The sequence below is a fragment of the Solanum stenotomum genome, chromosome 3, assembly GCF_019186545.1.
Source record: "Solanum stenotomum isolate F172 chromosome 3, ASM1918654v1, whole genome shotgun sequence".
In the NCBI taxonomy this organism is placed as follows: Eukaryota; Viridiplantae; Streptophyta; class Magnoliopsida; order Solanales; family Solanaceae; genus Solanum; species Solanum stenotomum.
In genome coordinates, this window is record NC_064284.1 from 15621137 (window position 1) to 15640974 (window position 19838).

A 19838-nucleotide genomic window follows, 5' to 3' on the forward strand; every position below is an offset into this window, starting at 1 on the left:
GTGTCCATCTGGAAATCATAAATATTGCATCATTATAAATAGTAACTTGTCCAGTTAGACACTTATATATCTTTTAAATACACTATTGAAAATAGTGCTGGGTAATAAGTCCTGCCCAAAGTTTGAAATTATTACAGAAATTTCGATCAAAATTCAGATATATTTCAGACATTTTTCTCTTTGTTTTTGGCTTGTTAATATAACATTATTCTTTTGGTACAAATAATAAATAACTTTGAAATTTTCTCAATATTCAAGTTTAAATAGTTTAACAGTAATCTGTGATGGAATTAAATCTGTTTTAATAATGTGTATCAAATCAAATTAATATAGGTATAGAGGTATGTCAAATAAATGGAACAGTTGCAATAAAATCTGAAATCATTTTCTTGTGCGCAAACGAAACATGTTTTTTTTTGGGTCAAGAAAGGAAAATATAGATATGGACTAGTTTTATTATTCAGTGTGGCATTCCCAGCGGCACCTGTTTTGGTCGAAATGATACTCCCGCAGCTAAAAAGTAAAGTAATCCATTTTGTTTGACCATTTTTGCTTTAGTTCATTGGAATTATGATCTTTTTCTAAACAAAAATTCACCAATCCAAGAGAAAAAAAAAGCATAATAATACCACTTAGTAATATTTTTGGATTCATTGTACATCTTTATTAAATACTAATACGCAAAAAAAAAAAAAAAAACGTAGCCCACCAGTAGATAGATAACCAATTTATGAATGGTAATGATCACAACAACAATAGAGAAAAGGATACTAACAATACTGGCATTCGAGAAAGTATACTGTGCTAAAATAGTGTCCCTGAAGGAAAGAATCAAGTTAAACAACGAACTGGAACACTATTCTTTCCATTTTTTCCTTTTGTACAAAGTAATGATCCACTGCTGATGACATAATACACACGATTACACAACTAGGCTAATCACCAGCCCTCGATTTCGCATACTGGTGTTACGAGAGAACAGTTGCAGACCAACTTGGTTGCCTCAAGAATTCTGACAAGGAGACATTCAAGTATGAAAAACAAACTTGTCCAAGGGTGATAGCCGTACTTTCTATTGCCCGAGAGATGGAGAAGAAGTAAGATGTGAGTTCTAGAGATATTTGGCTTCAATCTCTTCCAAAGTGAGCCCCTTTGTCTCTGGTATGATGAAGAAGATGAATACAAGAGACAAAACAGCTATGCCACCAAAGATGAAAAATACAGTTCCGGCCCCCAGTAAGTCCTGCAATTAGGAGTAACCAAAAATATAATTTCTCAAAGGCATATTTGTTAATTCTGACTCGTAATTGATTTTCTTAGATGACACCCATTTTTAAGCCAAATAATGCCACTAAAATAAACATAAGTTGGAAAAAGGGTGGGGACCCAAGAGAGAATAGCCTTGAATGCATAATCCATCAGTGATGTTGTTTGGACTCTTCAAAAATCTCCGGCTGTGTGTCAGATCATTCAGTAATGCATTTTTCTAAGCTCCAACACAGGGGCGGTAATATTTTTGGAGAGATCAAGCAACATAGTCCACCAATACCTTGTCAACTAAGATGAACGACTTCCAGATGACATAAAGTTGTATGGACCAATTACATCACCAGTTCTAGATGATATAAACTCATACGAAGAAATTGCATCACCTATGGCCAATTTATCATGGAGCCATTTAAAAGAAGGTGTCTCCAAAGCAATCAACAATTTGGGCGCTAGACCAAACAATCTTGTACAATTATACTTCACATCGGAAAACCTTATAATTTTATCCATTAACAATCATAACCATGCTTGCATGAGGTGTCAATTATGTCTTCAATCTTCAGTCTAACAAATAAAAGAAATTATCCTCCGTTCTAATTTAATACTTCTGGAAAGATCCAATACTGTAACTGAAATCTTAATTTAATCTAAGTATCATGATGGGTACTCTACCTCCCCAGACCCCACTTATGGGATTACACTGGGTATGTTGTTGTATCATGATGGGTACTCGTACATTTAATTACTTCTGATGTTTGTCACGACTCAGAAGTCATTTTAGACCTGAATGTTAGTGCAGGGACAAGTGTAAGAGTAAGAGAGCATCTAGCTTTAATAACCCCATTTAGTATTGAGGTGAACTGTGTCCAGATAGAGCAAAATAGATGAAGTATGTACCCTACCCCTATTAGTTCTGGAATAAGGTATTATGATTAATCAATATATTGTGACTGGCACTCACTTTTAGTATTCTTGGAGTGAGATTCCAAAATTGAAGAGACAAGTGATTTGATTTCGAAAGCTCAACCACTAATGCAGGCGGATTCTAATAAGCAGCAGATGTACTCTGACAACAAGACTTCGCCAGTATTAGCACCTAATAGACTCACTATCCTCCTTTTATCTTCCATTAATTGCACGGAATACATTGTCAAATATTCAAATTTACTATTAAGATATAATCTATTAGAACTAAAGATGTACAACATCTGCACATTCAAGTACATAACAAGCTTGAAGATACTCCAGGTTGGAACAAAAAAATCCAAACTTGTGTGACAGGCAAAAGAGATGCATCTTAATGGATACTATTTAGTTCTGTATGGTAAAAGGAATATATCATGACTTTCTAGGAGAACCAATTTCAAGTATCTGATTTCACCCTCTATCCTTTTCATCTTTTATCTTTTCAAGATTAGGCTTAAAATGAAAATTAAAAAAACTCATCGAATGAATAGACAACAGACTAACCTTCACAAATCACAATAACATGCCTCAAAGTTGCTTTTAAGGGAATTCTTTAACAGAGCAAGTGCAAAAATATTATTTAGAAATTCCAGAGTATTAAAGAGTTTTCAGTACCTGAAGAGGAGAAAATGCAAATGCCACTAGTGCATTTGCACCGAAATTCACAAGAACTGTAAGACTCAACCCTCGCCCTCTAACGCGCAAGGGAAAGATCTCTGAGATCATCAACCAACCAATTGGACCAAATGATAACTGCAAAAGATGACTTCAAGAAGTTAAGAGCAATGCAGTACTTGGTCAAGCTTCAAAAACCAAAACAAGCTGGATAGAGATGCTGTGGCTTCTTTCTTTCTTTTGTGGCTCAAGGAATCTTATAGTTAAACAAAATAACTCATGATAAAAGGCAAGAGGATCGATTACAAAACCATAGGCCAGAATATCGTACTATTTTTTTCTAAAATCTAAAATAGCACACACGAATCACAGAAAGAATTGCAGATGTTATCTTGGTACAATCAATACACCAAAGTAGAATATGTCCACAACCTCACTTCTTTGGAACAAACCAGAAAGTACTACTGTTTTGGGGTTCACCCTGTTACAAACTAATACCTTAGAAAAGAATGGAACAAGTCTTTCAAATTCTTTGTCCCAAATGTTCTTGACTTTTTGGGCATAGACATATACATAGTAGATTAACAATAGGAAAGAATTATCATAATTTCAATGGATAGACATAAGACTAGCACGAGAGTTTTGTGGGAGACTTGATGCTTTTGAAACATACTCTACAAAGCCCCAAGTTTCCTTTTAATTCTATAGCATAATTCTTACGCAAGGCAATAGTGGATTAAAAAATACTTTCTAGTACCTTAGTAATTAACTTTTAGATACTTTTTTCTTCTACAGATCTATGATCTAATTTCATGATCTGCAAAACAATGGTGCCTAATGGTCATAAAATGGTCTCCTACCTTTTTCCTTTTCATAACCTCTGCTAGAATAAGGGAACAGTGCAAGGGACTGCAGGAAGGAGAAGACACACTCACATGGAAAAGACATAGTAAAGGGGTTTACACAGTGAGCTCTGCATACAAAGGCCTGAATCAAGAGGGATCACAGATCAGTTACTTGCGGTGGAAACTTATATGGGAAGCAAAGGTACCATACAAAGTGGCATGTTTCACTTGGTTGGTTTTGAGGGAAGTTATTCTTACTCAGGATTATCTAAGATATAGGGGATTTCAACTTTGTTCAAGATGCTATTTATGTGGACAAAATGCAGAGATATTTAGACTTTTGTTTCTATACTGCGAAGTGACCGGCCAGTTATGGGATCGGTTTTATTAACCTCAGAGGTATCAGGTGGGAAATGCCAAGAAGAACCTCTGAAGTCTTGACAAGATGGAGCACAGAGGGTAAATGCAGCACAAACAAAGACAGATGGAAAATTGTCTCAGCAACAATTTGGTGGACAAAATGGAAGGAGAGAACTCGAGGTGTTTTGAAGATACAAGCAACCCCTTGCAAAGAATCAAAAATGAATTATATTCTTCTGTTTTGCTTTTGGTGTAAGTCAGAACATATAAACGATCCAGTTTTAATTATTGACATTCTAGGTTCCTTGTAAGAAGAGCAAGAGTTGATCTTTAGTTTCTGCTTTTGTCTGGATCCTCGGATGTAACACTCTCATTTTTTGTCCGATGATTTATATACAGATTTTGTTACCTTCTCAAAGAAAAGTTCTGCTAGTGGAAGATCACTGAAAAGAAGAAAGAAACATCTAATCTCAACAAACCATTTCAACCTAATTACCAATAAGATTAGACTATTTCAAAGTCTGCTGAAAGTTTCAGGTGATGAACATTCACAACGTCCAAATAAATAATTTCCATCATACCAGTGGGGTAAAAGATGAGCAAAGGTCGTTGCTTACTCTTCAAAAAAAAGAAAAAATCTAGAATTACTGCATCTAATAAAATTTGTGCAAAGTTGAACTTCAATTTTATCTTCCTCAAAAAAATAAAATGTGCACAAAAATCATGATGTTATTTGTACTGTATAGCCAAAAGTTACACTCACTCAGACAAGTCTATTGTAGTACTTTCAAGCACAAATATTGAATGAAACAAAACTTGAATTACCTGGTAACAGCCAACATACAGTAGCAGAGCAGTAACAGCCACAGCTGGAACATCACCAAGGAAAGTGTAATATGATCCCAGGAGGAAAAGTGACATTGCCTGCAGAAAATACATGATTAGTGGGAGCTTCAGAAAAATTAACATTGATTGTTATGAAGTTGCTTCTTTGGAAGTAAGTTATCTAAGATTAAACATGTCAAATCCACCATACTAGGAATTCTGAAACCATAAATTTATAAATTAATACTCACTCCATTCCAATTTACATGATACTTTTCATTTTGGGATGCTACAGCATGTTTGACAACAATGCATTGACCATATCACATAATACAACTTTCATAACTTTCTAGAATTCAAATACAGTTAACTATTTTTAAACTCAGTAATGTTTTCTCAACCCAGTTACCATTAATTTAATACTATATTTTACTACCACAATATATATACACAAGTCAAATTAACATATAAAACTTAGTTGTCCAGTCAAACATTGCCATATAAAATGAAAAAGAGGGTATAGTTACTTACAATCCCAGACACACCTCCAAGAAGCAGAGGCCTCCTCCCAAGCTTATCAACAACTACCACTGCTACAGCAGTCATAATGAGCTGAAAATGGTGAAAAAGAGGGAAACATAGGATCATTCCAATGCTGTAGCAAAAGTTAACTGAAACTAGCAGCAATATCCCATAAAGCAAATGGGATAACTAGAACAGAGCCACAGAGGAAGCAAGTTAAAAGGAAAATTAAGACTATTATCATTAGTTCTGTATCAATGAATACTGAATCAACTTTGCAACGATCTTCCGAACAAACCTCGAATGCAAGCATCCTATCCACTTAACGCCACAGGAAGTTGTTGCCTTATATTACCATAAGAATTCAAAAAATAATAATATATATGCCCTTTACCACCTGCGTGGACATCTTTTCTTGTTCATTCTTTTCCAGGAAAGAACAAGGTTAAATAGAAAGAGAAAGAAAACAATCTTCCCCAAGATTCCACCTTCAACAGTGCAAGGAAAACTGAAGCTCTTGTAGCATCAGCTGCAGCCGAAAATCCCGCATCCTGCCATTGTACACTAAGTTAGTAGGGCACAAAGAAGAGAAAGTGATATAAGAACATCATTAACACCCTTCAACTATTTGGCAAGTGTACCTGGAAAATTTTTGCAGCATAATACAAGACACTTGGTTGCCCAGTTATCTGCCATGTGAAAAGCAAAAGAAGTGAGTGCACAGTTAGATCATTGCAAGTGGAACGGAAATGAAACTATTAGATATATCTACCTGTTGAAACAAGATTAGTCCAGCACCAATTGTTAGGGCTTTCAAGCATTTTCCTTGCAGCATCTCACCTATTGTCGCCTCTTTTTCTTCGCTTAGTTGTGAAAGCTCAGACAGAATGTCATCAACTTGACAAGATGCCGAATCACCAATTGCAGCTCCCCTAAGCTGGCACAAGCAACATATGGCTTTTTCTCTTAAACCCTGCAACTCACCTTTCCCCTGTATAGCACATAGAAGAATCCACCTGGGTGATGAAGGAAGCCACCACATTCCAATTCCCATAATAACTGCTAAAGGGGCACTAACTCCATACATATATCGCCAACCAGCAACAGTTTCTATCAGAAGGCTTCCAACTGTATATCCAACCTACAAATGTCAGCTTTCCACAATTCAAAAGAATGCTATACAACAAATAATGATGCCATGAAATATAGATCTAGAGATCACCTTCCTCTACAGTAACGTTCATATAGACAACAGAATTTCCAGGCAAGTATGTAGTACTTACTAGCATCCCAAAAACTATGAAGAACTCTTTAAGAGAAATCAGTTGTCCTCGTATCTGGCTAGGAGCCGTCTCAGCAATGTACATGGGAGCAGCATGCATTGCCTGCCATGGAGCAACCAGTTTGAACATTGAGTCTTTAAAAAGAAGTAGATTTCCAAATATTTTTCAGGTTAATACTGTTAAATCCCTCACTTGACCTTGATGGTTTAATGTAATTGATGCCTCGTCAAATCAAAGCAGAAAGAACAAAGGAAGCTAAAAGAGGTCATTTCTGTGTTTAGGAGCGTAATCAGGAGAACGATAGAAGTGAGAGGTTCATGTATGTGAAAGCACCAGTCAGAGTTCAGGGGAGTAGAAAGACACCTCAGAGAAGAAAGAAAATGGGAAACAGTAGACAACTTTTAAAGGAGATATAAGCAAGTGGAAGGAGTTGAAGGAGTAGAAGGACTCATGTGACTGAGAACTCACCATCACAATTCACATGTGAAAATACAAGATCCCCGGTAGAATAAGTAAAATGGAAAGAAAAGATTAAAGACATTGCAGTATCTTACCAGTCCAATTCCTACACCATACAGCAAGCGTCCAATTACCAGAATAACATAGACAGGAGCGAATGCTGTTACCAGAGCTCCAAGAAAGTAGAACAAAGCAGACACAATCAACTCCCTTCTTCTCCCTACAAATAAGTTAAGTAGTTTCAGTCACAAGAGTCACATTTGAAATGTGACACCAATTGCAGTCGGATAGAAAAACTAACCAAGCCAGTCAGCAATTTGGAAAGCAACGGCAGATCCAATTAAAGCACCATACAGTGAACCACTAGTCTGTCACAAGCAGCAAACCTAAGATCTTTCCAATGCTCAGACAGAAGAAAGCACATATGATTTCATAAGAAAATGGTACACTTACTATAAGACCAGTTTGCACAGAAGACAAATCATACCAAGAAATTCCACTCAATGTAGCTGACTGCAGAATATAAACAACATTAACTTTTTTGTCAATCAAGAATATAAGTGGCATTAACTTGTTAAAGTTGTTTTTATTTAATGAGCCAACTGCAGAATATAACTTGACACATTAGAACCATAACTCTATATGCTAGAATGAATAACAATACCAAGTGTGATAAACAAATATTATGAAATCAACAGTTCATTTAAAAGGTACACTATCAGCAACATTTGATGACCTTTCTACAGAAACTTGAAACAGTAGAAAATTTCTATGAGCTGTCATTGAAGAGAAACAAGCAATTCAACTGGACGCATTTTTATATGGCAATCAACATCTTTGTAAGAGCAAAGATCTTCTTGAGGCACACGATGTTCAAAGCCTGATCTCAATCAAAAGTAATTTCAACATATTACAAACTACCATGAGCTAGACAATTGAAATGTGATAACTGGAAAGACAGATAAAAATGTCAAGTTTGGTATTTTTCCTACTTGCTAGGCCAAAGACTAAAACTTCCATGTTCCCTCCAATATCAGTTCTTTCTCCTTTTGTACTAAGTTGGTCCAGAATCCATAAAGATTCTTGTTAACAGCCTTATGCCATCAGCTAGGAGGACATAAAATCAAGGTCGAGCCACTAGAAACATGGTAATGAGACACAAGGATTCTTTTATTTTTCTTTTTTTGATGATACGATACAAGGACTCTTTATTAGGTCGAAGGAAGCAAGATACCTCTATGGAAATTGTAGCAGAGGATGTGGCTCCAATATCATAACCATAAAGCAGTCCTCCAAAGGCGGGGAACAGAAAACTGGAAAATCATTCATCAGCTTATCATAATATATTCAAACTAAAAGATCAAAAAATAATAATAAGTATCCTACTAAGTGAATCAGCATAGGACATAGAAAATCCATGGATATTGTAGTACTAATATTTTTCTTTTCTGATTTTTCCTTTTTATTCTGGAAGACTAAACCTTAAGCAACTAGCAATGTACAGATTGAGTGCAATAACCCAAAGTGAATTTGTAGTCTATCATGTCATACCTAAAAAATCATTGAAGCTGGAAATTTCTCCATTTCGTTTTCTTCTTAACACATCGATTTATTATTTTTGTGGATCATCTGAATAATTTATCTCTGGGAATAAAGATGGATATTTATATTTCCAACAGTACACATAAAAACATGCCGAATCACATAAAAGATCACTTAGAATTCAAAATTGTAAAGAGAAGATCATCTTTTGTATAGATAATTATATACTATAACTTAATAGAGGAATCTATTGAGCCAAAATCTATACTGTTTTTACTAAGATATAGGAATCTATTGAGCCAAAATCTATACTGTTTTTACTTAAGATATAGGAATCTATTGAGCCAAAATCTATACTGTTTTTACTTAAGATATCATCTTGTCATGCTATAAACAACAACAACCACCCCCGTGTAATCCCACAAGTAGGGTCTAGGAAAAGAAAATGCCACATCATTACTATCACTTTTTTGGGTTGCTCACTCAGTATCTGGTACTTGTATTGGAGCCCGACTAATCCGGATACGCTCATTGAAGGGCCCATTTCATGCTATAAACAAAGTGCATTCAATTCATCAAACAAATAGACTTACAATTCCAGAAACTACTCGAAGCACATCTTACTGGTACATTTCAAATGGAAACTAGTACTATGTTCAGTTTCAGCACCAAATGATTAAATTCGATGACTCAGATTACAAAATGGACTCAATTAGTAGTTACTCACGGGAGTACTGCGGAGCGTATTGAGTAATTCTCAGCATGATGTTCGCCTTTTAGAAGTGGCTCTCGGACGATGTTGATCTCACTAGACGAATTTTCACCCTGCCCCAATTCACAATCATCAAAATTGCACCAAAACACTTTCCCCCAAATAAATGGATAAAACAAATTACAGGACAACACTAAATTACCTTGTCAATGGATGAAACAATTAGCTGCTCGGGATCGTTGGGTGTCGCCATTAGAGAAGGTCAAATTGAAGATTTAAGCTTACAGGTTAGAGTATTGTCGAAGCTAACTGTATTTGCTCTTCTTTTTATTATTATTATTATTATTATTATTATTATTATTATTATTATTATTATTATTATTATTGTTTTAGTTTTGGGAAAGTTAGGTGAAAAAGAGGAAGAAAATACATATAGACGAAAGCAGGAGACTGATTTCAAAGAAGAGGCCTATAGTATAGCACGTCGCTTCTTCAACTACGCTGAAAATTGAAATGGTTAGGTGAGAAATGGCGGTTTGTCTGGAAAACTAACCAAAAAAAATTAACAACTTGTTTCCGTATTGTATTTTTAGTTTAAATACATGTTTATTTTAAATTTTATTGTATGATATCATTTAAATTAATGCTAGCTAATAATGAGTTTTGGTATGATCACGTCATAATATCTTCTTCTCAATTTGTCTATAAATTTATCAAGTTTTGAAGGGGAAAAACTTGACACAACATCTAAAATCTAAAAATAAAAAAAAGGTGATTATTACACCAAAATATACTTGTTAAATTCTTTTAAAATTTTAAAACTTACCCTAAATTTTATATTTTATTTTTAAAAATAAAAGTTCATCAATTACGACTTCAACTAGATGAAAATGGATTCGCATTCATATACATAGTAATTATATAAGCAAAAAAAGAATTTAACAGTGTTCTTTTGTCTTTTCGATAATCTCATCTAGAAATACATACTTGTCATGAAAAGATTGTCATAGAATGTGGAAAATTACTTTATTAAAATATATATTCTAATTGAAGCAAATTAAAAGACATGTTTATGTATTAATCCACATATTATATAGTATCAATCCACATATACACCACCAGACGTCTAGAACGAGATTCTGGCAGCCCATCCTCTGTATACTACTGTATATAATGTTAAATATGATCACTTATTAACTTGTCGAATATTGCGTAACTGAAAATCCATCTTAAGATTCATATTTCTTCGATATTCATCTTGTGAAAGGGAAGGGGGAAACTGAACAAGGTATTTAAATTCAATGCATTTGGTCTTCCCACCACGATCCACCATTTTCAATTCCAATGGGATATAACATAATATATCACTGAATAGCTTAGTTTCAAAAAAATAACAATCACACTTTAAACCGGCGATGGAATAAAGTATGCATACCGACATTTTGGATCCAATTCAAAACCTGAGAACCATATCAAAGATAAGAGAATTGTACAGCAAATTGTATCGACCTGAAATTTGATAGTACACATGTGCTTATAACCACAGGTTCAATACGAGGACTTTTTATTAACGAAGCATGGCAGAAAATCCATATAATTGTCCAGCTGCACTTTAGAAATTGGAACCTATTCCTTCTTGGTGGGTTGCCAAGTTTGGTACCTAGTCCAGTCTCTCTGTCCAGGATTTAAAGTGTGTCCCTTGGAGTGATATATGTATGCATCACCTTCACCAGAAAAGTTCTCCTTGTGCTCAAGCCCGTACCTCTTGGGTTTCAGCAGTAGCAGCTGCATGGCATGTTATATAAGAATTCTGAAATGGTGGGGTATGCATCAAAAAGAACTTGTCAAGACTTACTTCATCACCAGTGTGATCAGTGACGTGATGGAGCCAGCCATGCCATTCTGCTGGAACTTGTGAAGCATTGTAACGATTCTTCTGTGCATACTCCACCCACCGGTGTCTTCCTACATAATCATGTCAAAAACAAATGCTTTTACTTGAGCAATCGTAAAAATAAAATAAACAAAAAATCACTAAGGTCTCCCAAATTTGGGTTACAGGCATCACTGCATTCCACTATACTTGGAGATTAAGGGCGATGAGACTCCAAACTATTAACCTTAAGGTTATCCATTTAATGTCTTAAACAAGATTAACATATCTCTAGAATTTGAAAATGTAGTCAAGCTTCACAATACGACCTAGAAAGCATGTTTAACTAGGCCAAAACTATTATTTCACACAATGAAACAAATAAGCCACCAGTAAAGTTAATATCCTCTACCAAGAGAGATTAGTAGAGTACACATACTGAAGCAGATCAATTGAAACGCACTAAGTTCTGTCACCATAAAGTATAAGTCTTGACAAAGCAGCAACGGCAACAACTACTCCATGAATAAAGAGCAAGAGACCTTTGCTCTTTTACATAGAACAAGGAAAATATAACCTACTCAGTGAATAAAGAGCAAGAAATCTTTGCTCTTTTACCTAGAACAAGGGAAATATAACCTTTCTTATATGTGCCTACATATAGCCTTTCCTCTGATCACCTTAAGGGGAAAATATCAGAGCATAAGATTATACAACTAAATGATAGAACCCTCAACTTTTAGGCGATACACAAGGGAACCCACAACCTTGAAGATTCATTTTGTGGCACTAGTATTAAACAAGATAACGACAAGTGAGATGTACAAGGGAAACTGATTAAGACACACAAAAGCATGAAGCAGCTGTACCAACCATATTGTGTATCGCCTAGCTTCTCATAATATTTGTTACCAAATTTATCCACACCAACAAGTGTTGCACCAATGTTGTGGATCTTGGTTTGCCTGAAGCAGCAAGAAACAAATAGTATCTTAGATGGACAAATTTAAGAAATCGCTTTAACAAGAAAGATGTGGCAAGGTCTTTCAATAGTCTCACTAATACCTTACTAAGGAAAAATATTGTCTTACTCAGGCATGTATTATACAGCTGTTCTGTAAACATGAAAGCAATCAGTTGAAAAATCTTAAAATTCAAACGAAAGAGGGGAAACAAGAAGGAGATTGTAATAATCTTCCCCCTAATTTTGATGTTTCTTTTAATGTGAGGAGAAGTCAGAAAGTTGCAATTTTCAGCTACAACAACGACCACGGCTACGCCTCATTAACAAGTTGAGAGCTCGGATCGAATCAGTATATCATCCTCATACCAAATAAAAATAAGAGTGCAAAATAAGTTTTATATATATATATATATATAGAAAAAAAAAGAATTATACTTGAGAATCACACCCCTTGTCCTACCAATGTTAGCTCAATATGGTCATTATTCAGAGAGGAACTGGTTATTAATAACAAAAACTCAAGACAATCAAAACCAGGAAAAGCAGACAATACATGGGATTTCATCCCCTCCCTGTCTCCCACTAATATTCCATTGCTGGCCAATGTTGAAATTAGTGTCTCAAATTTAGAGAGATTTTACACTGTAAAATCTTGGAACCATTTGGGAAGCCTGAACTAGCAGTAATGGATCGGTCTCCACAACCTCCTTACCAGATTCCCTCCTATTTCCTTTCTCACCAAATGACAAAACAGCCACCAACAACAGAAACATAGTCAAGATTTGGATCCTGAGAATACAAATAACAATCCCACATACAAATGTATGCATATGCATCTATCTTACGCATCCAACAAAACAATAAATTCACGCCCGTAGCACATAAGAGCATCATGTGGCTTTCAACAACTTCAGATGTGATCATTCTGAAGACTATAGTTGTTGATGCAATTAGATTTCAACATCCATGTCAAGTTTCAATAGCTTCTATCAATTGTCAGCCAATAAAGGTTTTGATGTGTTTCAAGAGATGATGCTGAAGACTAGTCAAAAGAAAGAGGAAAGGTGCTAAGGCCTAAAATGTACATTCTGGGCTAACTTTCTAAAAAAGAAAGCTTCACCTATTTCCTAAGATAAGCATTTTTTTATAGAAATCTTCTTCTGAAGATATAAATGTTTATGAATGTAGTCAAGTATTCTGACAAATGGAACGTATCACTGGAGTGTGGAGATAACTCGACTGCACAACAAAGGTCTACTAAAAGGTTTCTCCTAAAATTAATTTTAAAAAGGGGATTGTCTATCCCTCCCAAGATAACCCACAGTCCTGGATTATAAGATAATGCACCAAATAATAAAGAACAAAAGTTTTTACCCAAAAAGAAGCAATTTCTGCACTACTCTTAACTGGTGTGGATTTTTCTGATGCCTTTGGCTCTGTTTGAAATAAATGTTCTGAATCTAAAACTGGGGTTTTAGTTCCAGTCTATTTCCTGATATTGCAAGATTTCTTTAGCACATTACCGCATACGCTCGTCGGTAGCCGTGGAGTGTTTGAGAGTAAAAACCTTGAGTAACCAGCCAAATTCAATTTTTCTTAATTTTACTTTCTTCCTGAGTTCTACTACAGTCAATCACAGACTATACTGACATTTAGAGCCACAGATGAAAACTTATAGAGGCTAGACAAGCAAAAGAGCTTGTAATGATCGTTGCCCATCATGGTCTAAAGTCATGTGCATGTAAAAGTATTTGGTCATTGACAGGGGCAAATCCAGAGGGTCATAACAAGTTCACGTGAATTTAGTAGCTTATGCCCAGCTCTTGTATGTATATTTATATATATAAATAATTGATAGTGAACCCAATTATTATTATTAGTATTAACTTGAAGTTTTTGTAGGACCCCGTAAACTTCAAACCCGGGATCCACCTTTTGCCACTGTGCTCCTATTCTTCTCAATGTACCACATTGCTAGGAAAACTGAAAGAAAAACTATAGCTCATACATACGTGATACGAGTGCCAATCATGAACAAAAAAATTGAACATATCAAACTTTAAACTCTTTACTAACTACCTCCCCTCTCACTGCCCCCCAAACATTTTCAAAAAATGTAAGCAGATGAACGCAACAAACAACATTAAAGTGTTAGACAAAACCACACCAATATTTACGTGGAAACACCCATTGAAGGTAACACCCCAGACAACGGAGGAGAAAGTCTAGTTGTATGGCAATGTGTACTATGGAAAAGTTCAGCAACAATAGAGAGAGAGAATCCAAAAGTGCTAAACCACCCAACCAGAACAGCATATAGAAATAGGACAAACAAAGAGGTCATGACGGACCAATCCCTCAACAGCCACAAATCTTAGAGAAAAAATCCACAGTCCATACTTAATACTATCATCTTCTTAGCTCAAGTCAGACAGAATTCAGGCAACCAAAAACAAATAAACAGAATGAACAGTTTTTTCAATTGTTCAACCAGTAATAGATGGTAACAAGTATAGCTAACAACACCATAGACCACTGAATAGTTTTGGTACCTTATTTTAATTAAGTTCATTATGTGACCTCGTGCGGACCAAAACTCCATGAATTGAACATGTTCATAAAGCTAAACAAGTCAACCCCCTAATTTACCCACATTGACAAATAAAATCATTCAGTTATGCATTCATCATTTCAAGGGTCTTTTTACAGCACTTAATTAGAAAGAGAGCTAAATGGTACTTACAGAAGATTTCCATCCGCGAGACACCTCCTAGTAAAATGCAAGAGGGAAGTTGTAATCAGCTGAGAGTTTGAGATTAATTAAACAACATAAAAACAAGAAGTGTAAATGTTTTAAACTGATAGTAACAGTGATGGAGCACCAAACAAGCAAGTTTACTTTGGTCACAAAAAGATAATGCCCCAAAATGCTAGAATAAGTCATAATATCCAATTTACTTTGGTCACTTGAAGAGCAGAATTAAGTTGGGGTAAGCTGGTTATAGTAACAACTGCTCCTTATTCCGAAAACATAGGATAATAACTTTATCACATGTGACTGTCGTTATGCACAATAATAATGAATCAAGAACACCAAAACATTTACCAGAAACATTTCAGGTTAGGTAATAGTTCAGACATAAGACCATCTAATATAAAAATCGGTTTCATTTCAATGTATACCTTATTGTTCTTGTTATAACAAATCCAAACGAAATCATTTTCAACAAATTACCAAACAACAGAGATTTCAAACCCTTTCATTCTCAAATTTGAGCTTACAACAAGAGATTAAATGGGAATAATCGACACGAACTATCAATTTCAGATTAAGATTACGGAATCAAATTGAAAAAAAGATGCATATCAGATTTTCAAAATTTACGGAGTGCAATTTGCAAACACCGATGAATAAAAGGTAAGAGAACCAACACGTATCCTTCTTGTTTGAGCTCCTTGAGGAAATTTCCGATCCCCTTTTCCTTAATCGACTGGAAAATGCTCCTCACCACCGACGCCATTCTCTTCTCTTCTGCTTCCTTCTCTGAATTCTGTAAACAGACGCCGAGATTCGCTTACTGAGATGAAAATAGTATGGGCCCGTGAGTTGGTCTGGTTTACAGATCCGAGATACTGACTCGCTTCGAACCCGTTTGGAGACAATTGGGCTGGCCAAATTTTTGGGCCGGGAATATGAGAGAATTTCACGAAATTAGATCCGAATTTATGAGGGATAAACTACCTTATTAGACATACATCACTATTACTAGACATCGGAGCCAGTGCTAGCACGGGCCCAATATGTATCATTTTTTGTTTCAATTTATGTGACAAAGAAAAAATTAAAGAGTTAATCAAACTTTAATATTAATTTAAAATAGTTTAAATTTTTAATTATTGTTAACTGTGGTAAAAAAAAAATTATGTCTTTTAATATTCTAAATTGCTAATTATTTTTGTATGATTTGTAATATCTTTTACGCAATTTTGAAATAATAAAGGTTATTTCTTCTTTCTCAATTTATGTGGTACTAATAAAATTTCGAGATTCAATCAATTTTTTTTGTCTTTAAAATATTCTATTGTTAATTACTGTAAATTATTGTACTTTCTAAGTAATTTTCAAATAATATATATTATTTCATTTGTCCAATTTATGTGTCATCAATAAAATTTGAAAAGTTAATCAGATCTTTTACATATTTTTATATCTTTTGAATATTTAAGTAAATAATTATTGTTATTTATAATATTTGATACAGTTATTTAAAAAAAATTAAACAACAAACAAAGCGAATTCATCATAGGAAAATTACCAAAGCATCCTTGAATACATCAATAATGGGTCCCACTTTTTGTTTTAAAAAATATGCATATTGGGAGGATATTTTTGTCCAAAGTGGAAATAGAATAAGTATAAAGCATTAAAGTCTTTTAAAATTTTAAATTGTTAATTCTTATTGTATGATTTGTAATACTTTTACGTCGTTTTCAAATAATAGAGGTCATTTCTTCTTTCTCAATTTATGTAGTACTAAAAAAAATTTTGAGATTCAATCAACTCTTTTTGTCTTTAAAATATTTCTAGATGTTAATTACTGTAATTTATAGTACTTTCTAAGAAATTTTTAAATAATATATATTATTTCATTTCTCCCAATTTATGTGTCACCGGTAAAATTTGAAGAATCAATCAAATCTTTTATATATTTTTATATCTTTTAAATATTTAAGTAATTAATTATGGTGATTCATAATATTTTATAGAATTATTTAGTATAGTAAAATAAATTTAAAAGAAAGAAACAAAACGAATTCATTATAGGAAATTACCAAAGCATCCTTGAAAACATCAATAATGGGTCCGACTTTTTGTTTTTAAGAAATTGCACATTCGAAGGATATTTTTGTCCGAAGTGGAAATATTGTGTAAAAAATGTGTATTTATTGTGATTTTGAATGTTTTGTGGGGTAATAGGACGCACGCAAAGTTAAGGTGTCTTTTTGAAAATCTGGGACAACTTCAAATATCACTTAATGTTTTTTCTCAAAATCTAATTTACTTTCGTAAACTATGTGTCAGATCAAAATCAGATTAACAAATTCAAAAGGAATGAGTAATAAATATATATAGAAATGACATATTTATTATTTAACTAATTAATAAATATGTAACTAAAAATTTTGTTAGCTTTTGGTTGAAAGCTAACAAGATAGTTACCATGATAGTTGGCATTGTGGCTTATTATATATAGAATAAATATATACTAATATTATCTTTACTTTTAAACAATTACATATATTACCACTTTTAGTATTTTATACCATATATTAATATATTATTTGAAAATACTATTAGATACCCACATCCCTTAAAACTATTATTGATTAATTATCTGCTTAAATAACTCTTTCACTCCAAATCAACCACTGTCTCTTAATTCTCCCCTCCCATGTTTATCACTCAATTATGTCTCCTCCTTTTTGATTCAAGAATTTCACCTTACAATTTCATTTCAACAATAGTTAATCTACTCTCTTCTTCTCAATATATCATCACCACAAATTCTCCTGAACCCAAATATCATTTTGTATTGTTCATTTATCACGAGTTCCAATCACAGTAACTGCTACAGAGAAAACTTTCAATTCATAGTGGGTCTTGATTGTTTGTCTCTGAAATAAATGGATCTTAGTTTTGATTATGTTATACCACAGTGCAAAAGGATCAAAGGGAATATTGTAGAAAGTTTTTGTTTGCTGGTGCTCTTCTAAGACTTTCTTTGGTTACTGTGATATGGATGTGGTAGTACCAATATTACTTTGATATAGCCCTTGAAACATGTGTATCAAATAAGTAGTAATCTTAATTAAGATCCGAGTTGTATTTTTAGTAATGAGGTATCTGAACATGTATATGTATCCACTATATATTAAATTTTGGATACATGATTTTTAACAACACAATGATATTAATGATACGACAGATACTCTACAGTCGTGATTTGTTCATAGATTCATGTGTTTCAACTACATTTCATATTTAGATACACATAATTAAATGTATATGCTTATTATGTATTCGAGATACATGTTTTTGGATATAACGTATGAAATTTAGATACACATAATTAGATGTATATGCTTCTTCTTCTTGTATATTCCATACTTAGATACACATAATTAGATGTATATGTTTACTATGTATTTGAGATACATGTTTTTGGATATAACATATGCAATTGATACTTGATACATCAAATTTATACTAGATACATATAAAAGATACATTAAATTAATATATATATATATATATATATATATACACACATAAAATTAATAACAAATACATGAAATTAATGCTAGATACTTCTATGATACATATGAATGTACTTGTATGACACTCATGTATCTAAATGTTTAGTTTGTTGGATACATCATATATTGACAATAGATACATCAAATTAATGAATTTATTATTTTAAGAGTAATAATTTGAAATTAATCAAATTACATTACCAAGATATACATGTTTTTATCTTATATTAATAATATTAATGAATTTACTATTTCAAAGAATAATAAAATGAAATTAATTATCTATGTATTTTGAAAATCCTCAATTACTCCTCTAATTAAGGAAATAAGTTACAACCAATTAATTTAAATAAATAAATTTTGTATCTCAATTTTAAAATTCGACAGATACATGTATCTAATGAATTCAGACTCATGTATCCTAATCATAAAATATGGTAGAGGAAGTAATATTTGAAACTATTGGGAATCTTAATAATTAAGACCTAAACTAGTGGGATTTATGTGATTTGCCCATTTATGAGACGTATCACGTTTACCTAGAGCCGTCAAAACGGGCTTTAACCCATGGGGTTTTATCTCGCGCATCAGATTAATATATCAACGCTTATATTATTGTATCTCGCGCATGTATCAACACGTATATAACTCTGATACATTAATCTGATGCGCGAGATACAATAATATAAGCGTTGATACATTAATTTGATGCGCGAGATACAATAATATAAGTGTTGATACATTAATCTGATGCGCGAAAATGAGGGATTTTGGAGATTTGTAAAACTTATAGGGGATAATGGTAATAAGTAAACTAAAATGTGGAATTTCTGTAATTTTTCCTTTTTTTTAAACACTAAACAAAAATTCACTCAATGGTTAGAAATTTCGTGTATAGAACTCTGTATAAAATTGATATGAAATGCGTATATAACTATATAAAATTTACATTAAGTTTTTTTTAAAAAAATCGTGTATAAAATCTATATGAAATATCTTTACAATTGTATGATTTTGTATAGAACACGTGTTGGTTTCTGAAAATTTAATATGACTTAGAACACCATTATATAAAATTGTTATATAATATTCTTAGAAAAAATTTTATACAATTATAATAACATACAGAACTTAAAATATCATATATTTCTTCAAACAATTATCGTACAACATGAATACAATGTTGATACAATATGTTTGTAACTTTGAATTAAATAAAGTAGGACTGAAATTCAATCAAAATTGTAGATAGAGAAAGTATTATGAAATAATTTTATCTCAAGTT

General features: G+C 33.2%; 2 protein-coding genes across 2 annotated transcripts; both read right to left on the minus strand.

Annotated features, from left to right (window-relative positions):
* Positions 1-905: 905 nt before the first annotated feature.
* LOC125857997 (D-xylose-proton symporter-like 2) lies at positions 906-9751 on the minus strand. Its single transcript, XM_049537654.1, has 14 exons — positions 9601-9751; positions 9414-9511; positions 8379-8457; positions 7598-7657; positions 7446-7512; positions 7240-7364; positions 6686-6787; positions 6175-6543; positions 6044-6091; positions 5891-5953; positions 5412-5492; positions 4881-4979; positions 2851-2988; positions 906-1243 (listed from the first exon to the last, which is right to left on the minus strand). The coding sequence occupies exons 1-14, from the start codon at positions 9649-9651 to the stop codon at positions 1112-1114; spliced, it is 1512 nt and encodes a 503-aa protein (XP_049393611.1). The 5' UTR covers positions 9652-9751; the 3' UTR covers positions 906-1111.
* Positions 9752-10713: 962 nt separating this feature from the next.
* Positions 10714-15871, minus strand: LOC125858000 (probable NADH dehydrogenase [ubiquinone] 1 alpha subcomplex subunit 12). Its single transcript, XM_049537657.1, has 5 exons — positions 15668-15871; positions 14979-15005; positions 12145-12236; positions 11254-11363; positions 10714-11183 (listed from the first exon to the last, which is right to left on the minus strand). Exons 1-5 carry the CDS (start codon positions 15754-15756, stop codon positions 11025-11027), a joined length of 477 nt encoding a protein of 158 aa, XP_049393614.1. The 5' UTR covers positions 15757-15871; the 3' UTR covers positions 10714-11024.
* Between the last annotated feature and the right edge of the window lie 3967 nt (positions 15872-19838).

Excerpts from the sequence above, each read along its gene's own strand:
- LOC125857997 (XM_049537654.1), bottom strand. The coding sequence starts at position 9,651 with ATGGCGACACCCAACGATCCCGAGCAGCTAATTGTTTCATCCATTGAC. Across the intron at positions 5,493-5,890 it reads TTTTCCTTGCACTGTTGAAG|CTCATTATGACTGCTGTAGC; the intron begins GTGGAATCTTGG and ends CACCATTTTCAG. Across the intron at positions 4,980-5,411 it reads TTGGAGGTGTGTCTGGGATT|GCAATGTCACTTTTCCTCCT; the intron begins GTAAGTAACTAT and ends TATTTTCTGCAG.
- LOC125858000 (XM_049537657.1), bottom strand. The coding sequence starts at position 15,756 with ATGGCGTCGGTGGTGAGGAGCATTTTCCAGTCGATTAAGGAAAAGGGG. Across the intron at positions 15,006-15,667 it reads CTCAAACAAGAAGGATACGT|GAGGTGTCTCGCGGATGGAA; the intron begins GTTGGTTCTCTT and ends GCATTTTACTAG. Across the intron at positions 11,364-12,144 it reads GCTAGGCGATACACAATATG|GAAGACACCGGTGGGTGGAG; the intron begins GTTGGTACAGCT and ends ATGATTATGTAG.